This window comes from Halichoeres trimaculatus, unplaced genomic scaffold, assembly GCF_033239565.1.
Source record: "Halichoeres trimaculatus isolate MK-OKI-2021-1 unplaced genomic scaffold, fHalTri1.1 fHalTri1_scaffold_10, whole genome shotgun sequence".
NCBI lineage: Eukaryota > Metazoa > Chordata > Actinopteri > Labriformes > Labridae > Halichoeres > Halichoeres trimaculatus.
The window spans coordinates 37923101-37933725 of NW_027437187.1; the positions used below are offsets into that span (position 1 = coordinate 37923101).

The 10625-nt window shown below is 45.6% G+C and overlaps 1 protein-coding gene across 4 annotated transcripts; it reads left to right on the forward strand.

Moving 5' to 3' along the window:
- Positions 1-1436: 1436 nt before the first annotated feature.
- Positions 1437-6670, forward strand: LOC141796589 (calcitonin-1-like). 4 transcript variants are annotated; one of them, XM_074677802.1, is made up of 5 exons: positions 1437-1576; positions 2547-2639; positions 4272-4406; positions 5743-5935; positions 6017-6670. In XM_074677802.1, exons 2-4 carry the CDS (start codon positions 2554-2556, stop codon positions 5903-5905), a joined length of 384 nt encoding a protein of 127 aa, XP_074533903.1. In that variant the 5' UTR covers positions 1437-1576; positions 2547-2553; the 3' UTR covers positions 5906-5935; positions 6017-6670. The 4 variants fall into 4 exon arrangements, with proteins under 4 accessions (XP_074533903.1, XP_074533904.1, XP_074533901.1 ...); XM_074677803.1 differs by having other exon boundaries at positions 5746-5935; XM_074677800.1 differs by lacking the exons at positions 5743-5935; positions 6017-6670 and adding an exon at positions 5022-5722.
- Positions 6671-10625: the final 3955 nt, after the last annotated feature.

The following is a 10625-nucleotide window of genomic DNA, read 5'->3' on the forward strand; positions in this document are numbered from 1 at the left end:
TGACTTGTTTCTTTTTTCGACAACCTGTTTTGTTAAAGTTGATCCAAGCTGATAGTTTGGTTCAAGACCTGCACTGATAAAAAACCTGAGACCAAAGTTTTGCATCAGGAGCCAGGAAGTCGTCGCTCTTTGAGAAACTTGTCAGTGGAGAGCGTGGTCCTCTTGCGTGTCCCAGCGCGTGATAAAACCGTCAGGGCGGCTGATGGGGAGGCAGGAAGTGGAGTAGCTTCTTGGACATGTCTTGAGACGGAGCAGCTGTCTGCTCAGCGGTGATTTAGCGTCGGACTCGGTGAGCCCGGTGGCTCAATAGCACTAAAAGGCTCATCCTGTCTAATGGGGTTCCTCTGTGACGCAGACCAGCTCAGGCAAGCCCCCCCCATATCATCCTGAACATAGATATAGATGTACACACACACCTACTGTACGGCTGTTCATTATGTCCACTGTGCTCACACACACACTCACACACACACACACACACACACTGAGCCGTGCCGCCCTGCACACTAATGAAGAGGCAGGGAATTGAGAGGACGGTGCACGACAAACAGTTGTGTAATTGCTTTTGAGAAACGGCTCATGTCGGAGGCTGTCATCGATTGGTCTTTGCCGAGGACGAGTCGTTTACTCAGTGTGTGGGCGGGGGGGCCGGGCGGGGGGGCAGTGATCATTACTGGCCTGACTGTGGTCCCACTTTATTAACTCAATATGGTTTGATGCTGGGCTGAGTGGGGAGGGATGCTGTCATACTTGGCTGAGGGATTTTTTCTGCTCAGAGAGGAGAGACACGGGAGGAACACACACAGTTTGAGTCAGAGAGGGCAGAGACGGGCGAACGCTGGAGTCGTTTGAGCAGAGTCGACCACAAAGTGTCAGGAATCAGGTTACGTAAGCTGAGTGTGCGCTCGCCGCTCAAGTTCTCCAAACAACAGTGTTATGAATGAATGAATGAAGGGCCCGGGAGTGCGTCACTGTGTAGTGAACATCCCTCCCCAGCAGATGGCCCCGCCTGCAAGTGCTTCTGGGAGGGTTGATGGAGGGGGGGGTATCGATTTGGCGTTTGAGATATAGCATGCACGGTAACATTTTTTGGAAGCTTCTTCAAATATTTATTGCTGGTGATGCTTCTCCTCGGCCACCGCTTTGCTTTGCTTTGCTTTGCCTCCTATTTAATTAATGACATCAATGCAAATGGGGGGGTGGGGTGGGGTGGGGGGGGGTGATAGCAAATGGTCCAAATGACTGGTGGATTTTGTGAATGGAGCACTTAGTGACTTAGGAATGACGTCAGCGCAAAAGCCATGTCCCTCATGAGTGAGCCAGGACCGAAAGGAGGCGTCTCATTGGCCGGCCGTGGCATCAGAGCGACGTGATTGGCCGCCGGCGGATAATTAAACACCTACACAGTCAATGCACAAATCCAAGTGGTGGGATATATAGGCTGGAGCGTTGGCGCTGCATGCAACAGAATCAAGAGTTGTCCTGCAAGTTGAGGGAAAGTCCACTTCCTGTGTTTTGCAAAGAGATTTCAGAGATTTATATCATTTTTATTTTTCCTGAGAGATTATCGCTGAAGGTAAGAGCAAACTTTCCCTTTCTCAGGCTTTTTAACCACACCTTGACTTGCATGTGGGCTCACGGAGCGTGTGAGGGTCTGAGGGGATGGGATTGTGTTGGTAATGGGATTGGAGTGGGACCACTGGGGTCAGCAGCAGCAGGAGCGGCAGGAGCAGCAGGAGCAGCGCTGCGCTGAGGATCCAGCCGCTGATTGGAGGCCAGAGACGGAGACACGGAGAGAAACAACGGCTCAGAAAGAGAAGCAGAGGAAGGGAAGTGAAGGAGGGGGACAGAAGGAAGAGATGGACAGGAGGGAGCAGGTTGGAGTGTGTGTGTGTGTGTGTGTGAGTGTGTGTGTGTGTGTGTGTGGAGACTGAGCTGGCAGCTCATTACACTAATGCACTGGTCCCTTAGGGAGTTGGCAGGCTTGAAGTCCTCCCTCCTTCCTTCCTTCCTTCCTTCCCTCCCTCCTTCTCCCCTTGTCACCCCTCCTCTTCCAGCGCAACCAAGAGCTACAGGCTTAGCACGGTCCTGGACCCCCACCCACTCACCCACACACACACACACACACACACACACACACACATGCACACACACACTCCCACTTGCAGGAATGTCAGACCTGAGGAGGTGCAGCGGTTACGCTGACAGAACTACCTGTCCTGTGCTCTTGGCTGGAGATTTTGGAGGAACAGTTCGTTTTTGCAGAAGAAGAAGGGGGTGGATGGGTTGGGGGGTGGGAGGGGTGTGTGTGTGTGAGTGTGTGTGAGTGTGTGTGTTTCAGCTTTACTCTGAAGTGAAGGGAAAGATGCTCAACAAGAGGCGCAAACAGAAAAAGTGAAGCTGAGTCGCTGGTTTGCTTTCTGCATTTCCCAGGTTAATTCAGAGTGTGTGTGTGTGTGTGTGAGTGTGTGTGTGTGAGTGTGAGTGGCGGCTCTTTTGTGCACACGGAGCTGACGGCGCCGTGTCTTTCTCCTCTCGCCGTGCAGGGGGACCATGGTTATGTTGAAGATCTCTGCTTTCCTCGTTGCCTACGCCCTGGTCATTTGCCAGATGTACTGCTCACAGGCTGCTCCTGCCAGGTGAGACACACACACCCACAACACACACACACATAACACACACACGGGACGGGTTTTTAGATTTTATTTGTGAGGGAAAATGTGAGATAAGCTTTGAAAACTCCACACAAGACTGGGATTTTAGGGTTTTTAGGGTTTAAATCAGGGCGAGGCAGAATTCAGCAAAGCATGGATCAGCAAAATATTATAAATAACAGGATTAAAATTCAATTTAAAAGCAGAAAAAAAAACTAAAATAACAAGGAAAATGCAATAAAAAATAGAAATATATTTTTATAAAAAATAGTTTTAAAGAAGTAAAAAAATCAAATTGCATTAAAAAAAAGTTAATTTTTTTTTTATTTATACAGCAGAATTCAGCAACGCACAGGTCAGCAAAATGTGTTAAAAGAAAACAATTAAAATTCAATTAAAAAAAAAATAAACGAAAATAACAAGTAAAATACAATAAAAAACGAGAAATATATTTTCATTAAAAAATAATTAAAAAAATGTAAAGAAATCAAATTGCAAAAACAAAGTTAAACCATTTTTCAAAATTTCTACAGCAGAATTAAGCAACACACAGATCAGCAAAATATATTACAAGAAAACAATTGAAGTTCAATTAAAAGGCAGAAAAAAATTGTGTTAAAATTACAAGTAAAATTTAATAAAAAATAAAAATATATTTTTATTAAAAAATAATTTTAAAAGTAAAAAAATCAGATTGCAAAAAAAAAAGTTACAACTTTTTTTATTTACATGGCAGATTCAGCAACGCACAGATCAGCAAAATATATTAAAGGAAAACAATTAAAAATCAATTATAAAAGAAAAAAAAATAAAATAAAAAACAAGTTAAGTACAATTAAAAATAATAAATATATTTTATTAAAAATATTTTTTATATAAAAAGTAAAAAAAAAATTGCAAAAAAAAATATTATTTTTAGTTTATAAGCATTAAAGCGTCAGTAAGTGGAAGTGTGAGTTTCTGAAACCTAGTGTGTAATAAAATTTGTTTTCCAGCTCTTTTGCTGGTTTAATGGTCCGGATAGTGAGTGTAAGGGGTTGGTGTAATCTGGGTTAAATCTGGATTACAGGTCTGAAGGTGTCTGTGTAACATTTAACTCTAAAACGCGACGGAAAAGTTTTAATTCACTTCAGGGAGAGATGAATGAGATCTATATATATTTATATGACCCCCCCCTCCTTGTTAAGCCCCGCCCCTTTCTGCTCCCATGAAGCCATTGATTTAGTCATAAATCTGGAGCTCCCCGCTCCTCCCTCCTCGCTCCTCGCTCCCCGCTCCCCGCTCCTCGCCCCGCGCTGGCGTCGGGCACTTTCAGCAGATTGTTTCCCCGTGTTGGCCGGGGGCCCTCCAACGCAGACGTCATCCTCCTGGTGACGTCCCAGCCAACCCCCTGACCCCCCCCCCCCCCCCCCTCATATCCATCCATCCAGGCTCCCCACCCCACCCTCACACCTCCACACACACACACACACACACCCTCACACACACACACACACACACACACACACACACACACACACACACACACACACACGCACAGGAGCCATCCTCTTAACTGCAGGTGATAACTCCAGCCAAAGATCTAATCCTGTCCTCCAAACCCCGTCCCCTCTGCAGACCGGGTTTAGAGTCCATGTCAGACCGAGTCACGCTCACGGACTACGAGGCTCGGAGGTTACTCAACGCCATCGTCAAGGAGTTTGTGCAGATGACGGCGGAGGAGCTGGAGCAGCAGGCGACTGAAGGAAACAGGTACACAGACGAGGAACACGCCACCTTTCTTCTTCTAACCTTTTTTTTTAGCAGATCCTGGTGAACAGCTCAGACGCTAGGACAGAGAGAGACAGAAAGTTAGATCTAAAGCCGTTAGAGCCGCTCTTTCTGGATCCAGTCTGGACTCCACTGAGGTCCATCTTTGTAGCCCCTCTCAGGTTCAATCAGGCGTAGAGGTACGTGGACGTGAACCATCAGAACCAGGACTGAAGCAGACTCTGGGAGGTCTCGTTAGGGGGGTACCTCTCTGTCCTGACCCTCTCCTGCATGGATCAGTTTGGTTTGTTTGAGGGGGACTCCTCGCAGCCTGCCTGGGGGGTCGGGTCCAGTGGGTCTGCATGGTGTCAGTGGAGCTGCATGACAGTGGAGGGTGGGTGGGGGTGGGTGGTGCATGAGGGGATGGTGGCAGGAGGCGGGTGGAGCATGAAGCTGGAGCAGGAGGTGGTGGGGTGTTACTGGGCATGAAAAGGAGGCGCATGTGGGAGAAACGCAGCGTGGATGAAGTGATGAACAAAGAGTTGAAGTGAATTTTCTGCATGTGTTTTTTCCCATCAGCCTGTTCTCTGCATGTGTCTCTGTGTCCCCCCCCGACAGCATGGACAGGCCCCTCGCCAAGCGCTGCTCCAACCTCAGCACCTGCGTGCTGGGCAAACTGTCCCAGGAGCTGCACAAGTTGCAGACGTTCCCGCGCACGAACGTGGGAGCGGGGACGCCCGGCAAGAAGCGCAGTGCGCCCGAGAGCGACAGCTATGCAAGCTACGGCGAGACGTTTGACAGCATCTAACCCCCACCCTCCTCCTCCTCCTCCTCCTCCTCTCTTACCTCCCCTCCTCTCCTCCTCCTCCCTCATCGTCTGGGAAGTGCATGTTGATCTGCCTGACTGACATGAGAAGTTACCTGTTCCTGCAGCCCACCTGTGCGTCCTTGTCTCCTCCCCCTCTTCTGTTGGCCAGAGAATGATTAGTTCCCGTCAGAGTCAGTTTTTGGCGCAGACGCCGTCTCTGTGCACAGACAGCTCAGAGAGCGACAGGGTTCAGAGCGATCACTTCATGGAAGCATCAATAAATGATCCACCAATGCGCCACATGTTTCTTGTTCAATAAACGTATTTTTCTACCAGGAAGCTGCAGCTCATTTCATTCATGTAGAAACTTTAAAAAAAGCAGGTTTAGGATGTTAGAGCAGCTGAGTTTTCTCTGAAGCCGCCGTCGAGCTCGAAGGTAAGATGTGTCAGTGAACTGTGCGTCCTGTCTGCACCTTTTGACGGCGCTCAGCTCCAGAGCGCGGCGTTAACCCCTCGTTTGCTCTCCTGAAGCAGCGTTACAGCACAAAAGCGAGCCTGCAACACGGCGACCTGCGTCACCCACCGCCTGGCGGACTTCCTCAGCCGATCAGGGGGGATGGGCAACAGCAACTTCGTCCCCACCAACGTCGGCGCCAAGGCCTTCGGCCGGCGAAGGAGAAACGTCCAGATGTGAGCATCCCAGAAAAAAGCCTTCAGGGAAACGGTAGGTGGAGCGTTTTAAACTCCCAGAAAGATGAGTGCGTCTCCAGAAACGTGCGCTCACTCCTCTCTTTGTGTCTTCCAGAGGTCGAACCCACGGAGGAAACACCAGAAACATCCTGAGAACAAAAACCAACAAAAACAGAATTGAGCAGATAAAAAACAGAGAAGTGGCCCTTTATCCATCCTCACCCTCCTGCTGGGACAGACCAGAGAAGCCCCCTCCCCTCTCCTCCCTCCCTCCCCCTCAGGACTCCTCTCATCTCCATCCTCTTAGTGAAACTTTGGCTTCAGCAAACTGAGAAAAGCAGAAAAAAAGCACTTTAGTTTCTGTAACGAACAAACCAAGCGAACTCTTTTTTACACATGAGTGTCAGTGGAAATAAAGTGGAAGCATCACCTGATTTTCTCCTCCTTTCACCTCCTCAGAGCACATCCCCCGCTCTCCCTCATTCCACCTCCCATTTCCCACAATCCCCTCTGCTCCCGAGGGTTCCCTGTTGTGTGCCAGAGGGACGCCATTAAAGATCCGCCTACCCAAGGCCCCCCCACAACGGCTGTTGTCTTGTGCCTTGATGTAGAACAATTTACACGAACATGATTGTACAGTTGTGATTGGCTGAGGAGGAGGAGGAGGAGGAGCCCGGCGAGGACGGAGGGGGAGGACGACCACAGATTCATATTGTAAACGATATTGTGAAAACAAATTTCAGCAAGATTAAAAAGTATTTTAGATACACTCGGGTTTGGGGTACTTGTGTTGTTCTTCAAACGCTTTCTCAGGCGTGTCCCGCGCCGTGACTTTCACTCAGGTTTGGTGTTTCACGGCGCAGACGAAGCTGCCGTCAGACTGGTTTCCTCTTCGTTAGCGGCGCTGAAAGGCTCACGCTAAAGTTTGAGAAACTTTCACACACTCACAGAGGAGCACGCCTTCAAAACGTCACATTAAACACAGAGATCCTGATGCTCTTACAGCAAATCACCAACAGGTGGCGACAAAAATACCTCCATAAAAGTTTAACAGGAGCCCTGCAGAGTCTCAGAGTCTCGTTAGAGCTCGGCAGAGACAGACGCTGAGAGAAAAAAGAAAAATATCTTTGATTTTTTACATGTTTGGGTAAAAATCTCTCAGTGGATTTGTCAAATTTCTCAAATCACAATTAAAATTTGCAAAAACTGCAAAACAGATCCTCCAGAGAAACGTCTTCATGTCACCAAAAGAGTCACGATGAAAAAAAGTCTCGACAGTTTCCTCTTCAAGTGTTTACAGATGCAAAAAACTTCAGATAAATGAAAGAAAGAAATTTCAAAAATTCACAAGCTCAAACTGAAATAAAGTGAACAAAAAAAAGGAAAACAAAGGAAAAAAAACAAAATAAGTGAAAAGAAAAGACAAAATTAATGCTTCTTGTTGCTAACAATAACTGAAAGTAAGTGCATAAAAACACAAACCTGTCTGACTGTCACGAGTCGAACAAACGAGGAAAGAAATAAAAACCTCAAATCTCAGAGAGAAAGGAAAGAAAAGTTTGGTCAGCTTGATTTTTAGACCATTTAAAATCAGTAAAAGTGACAAAAAAAGAAAGAAAAGAAGGAAAATTTCTCTTCAACTTGTGACACGTTATCTGTGATTGTTTCTGGGTAAAAAAAAAGGAAAATAAAGACTCAAACATCAGAGAAAAGGCTGACGTCACCCTGCGCTCCACTGATACTTTGCAACAGGAGATAAAACCTCAAACTGTGCATCAGTCGAGCCGCGAGCAGAGAAACATCATGTGAACACAGAAGTGCAGCTTTAAGTGCCGTCATAACTTCCCCTGCTCCTCCTGCCAGCATCAATATACATAAATATATATATTAAAGTATTTAAAGAGCAGAGCTTCCAGAAAACCCCAGACAGACAGAGAGAGAGACAGGAGAGGGGGTAAATAATGAATCAAAGCCCTGCTGCAGTTTTTGGATGACAAATCAGAGCTGTATCTCTGGAAATGGAGGGGATAATGAGCCCGTTCAATAAGGGGTGAAATTGAAAAACACGATGCAGTCAGTGCTCCCCGGCTGCACGGATGGATGGATGGATGGATGGATGGATGCCAAGTGTGCGCTGGAGCAAATGCAGGATGTTTGTCCCTGAGTGCGTCTCCGAGCCGAGCACAAAGAGCCGTCAGGGCGTGGAGCGGAGACGCCGTCGAGTTAAACGTCTAAAAAACACAGAACAGGGAAAATGTACAGCAAATCACTCACTGTAAAATAACGGGAAAAACTGGGGAAAAAAACTAAAATTCAGGAGGAGTCACAGCAGCAATCAAGAAAACAAAAGTAAGAAAGTGTATAAAAAGTGCAAAAAGCTCCATAAGAAAATAGATGCATGATGCTACTCTGCCCTCTGGTATTCCCTCTGTTGCTGAGTTAGCACAGCTAGCTCGTCCATCTTATTGGAGATAGATCTTATGTTCCCAATAACGATGGATGGAAGGACAGGTCCATGTCGTCACTTCTTAGCTCACACCTGAGAACCAGCACGTCGTCCTCACCTCCTTCTCCTCACCTTGTGGTAAACATCAGGCCTAGCACCAGTTAGCATTGACATGCTACAGGCTGCTAACAGCTGATTTCACATGTAAACAATGCAGCCATGGTTACATGTAGGATCTCCAGACAAACACAGGTGCAAAAAATTCACTGGAGACAAAAAGTTTGGTGTCCATGACCAACAAATGAGAAAGTAATGATCCACTCCAAATACAAAGATGATGAAAAAGAGACGAAAAAATGATGTTTCTGAGTTTCCTGTGTTAATCTTAGTTATTCATTCTCTGTGTTACTTGTGTTTTGTTTCTCCCTGTGTTTAGTTTACTCCTCTTTGTGTCTCCCTCCTGCTGATTGCTCCTCATGTCTTTCACCTGCGTCTTGTTTCACACCTGAGCTTGATGACTCCCTCCTCTCTGTATTCTCTTGAGTTTGTCAGTTTCATCGTCTTTGTTTCCTGTCTGCTCCATCCCTGTGTCTTTCTGATCAGTTTACTCCAGTGTTTTTTGGTTTTGTGTCTTTTTTTTTACAAGTTTCTGATTTGAACTTTGGATGTTGAGTTCAGTTAGATAAAACCTTTTTTCACTTAATCTGCATTTGGGTCCTGCACCTCCTGTCTGCTGTGGATTCCTGACAGGGTCAACATCGAGAAACAGAGATATCAGCAACATGTTTTTAGTTAAACAGTCCACAGCGAATAAGCGAATAAGCCCTCATCATTCTGGCGCTTGGTTCATTACTGGAACATCTGTGGGAAAGTCCACACACATTACAAAAAAAAAAAAAATCAGTCTAACTTACGCAAAAAAATGTTTTTTTTTTCCAAATAACTGTTTCAAGCTGGACGAATAGAAGCTGAATTAATAAAAGTCACATGCTCAATAATTCACTTCATTTTGAACCATCACCATGTTCAAATCCAACTCAACATTTGGACAAACTTACTTAAAGTTTCCAAACTTTTTAGGAAAGGTAAGTTTATTTTAGCACATTTAGCACATTTCAGCAAGGCAATTCAAAGTGCTTTACAGAAAAAAACATAAAAAAACAATTAAAATTCAATTAAAAAGCAGATTAAAAATAATAAACAATAAACAAAGTTAAATTAAAAATAAAAAAATGTAACAGATTTTACAACCAATTTTAAGATAAAGACGCAGTGCAGAGTTGCAAAATTGTGAAATAAAAAGAAAAGTTATTAAAACGATTTGTTAAAATGCTCTAATATAAGACAGCTGTAAAATGGTGAGTCTTCAACCTGGATTTAAAAGAGTAGAGCGAATGAAAAATTCTCTGTAACCAACTTAGGGGAAAACAAATCCTTTTTTTTTTTTTAGCAAAGCAGTTTTATCTGTAACCATGAGTGAGGGAACGCTATGGATATGAGACCCTGCTGAGGGGACAATGTCTGTCTGTGCTACAATTAAACCACTGCCCTAGTAATGCTATTTTAGTTTAAACCAGAAAAAAAAAAATCAGTTTATTTTTTTTCCATTTTAAAATTTGCCAACATACTGTAAAAATAATCAGTTACATGGTCTGTGCCACAGAGCACAGACATTTGGTCCCTGTCATGTGGAGCACAGGCGGCCCGTCAGTGTCAAGTGAACCACAGACATTTGGCCTATGCCATGTGGAGCACAAACAGCCTGTTGGTGCCATGAAGAGCACAGACAGTAGATTCATGCCATGTGGTGTGAAGACAGTATGTCTGTGCCAAGTGGAGCACAGACTGTTGTTCCGCGCAATAGAGCTCAGACAGTCAGTTCAAGCCATGTGGAGCACAGATAGTTGATCTGAGCCATGTAGAGCACAGACAGTTGATCTGAGCCATGTGGAGCACAGACAGTTGATCTGAGCCATGTTGAGCACAGACAGTTGATCTGAGCCATGTTGAGCACAGACAGTTGATCTGAGCCATGTGGAGCGCAGACAGTTGATCTGAGCCATGTCGAGCACAGACAGTTGATCTGAGCCATGTTGAGCACAGACAGTTGATCTGAGCCATGTGGAGCGCAGACAGTTGATCTGGGCCATGTTGAGCACAGACAGTTGATCTGAGCCATGTTGAGCACAGACAGTTGATCTGAGCCATGTTGAGCACAGACAGTTGATCTGAGCCATGTTGAGCACAGACAGTTGATCTGAGCCATGTTGAGCACAGA

Bases quoted from the DNA above. Each gene is read 5' to 3' on its own strand.
- LOC141796589 (XM_074677800.1), top strand. From the start codon at position 2,554: ATGGTTATGTTGAAGATCTCTGCTTTCCTCGTTGCCTACGCCCTGGTC. The intron at 2,640-4,271 runs GTGAGACACACA...TCCCCTCTGCAG, and splicing joins TCACAGGCTGCTCCTGCCAG to ACCGGGTTTAGAGTCCATGT. The intron at 4,407-5,021 runs GTACACAGACGA...CCCCCCCGACAG, and splicing joins CAGGCGACTGAAGGAAACAG to CATGGACAGGCCCCTCGCCA.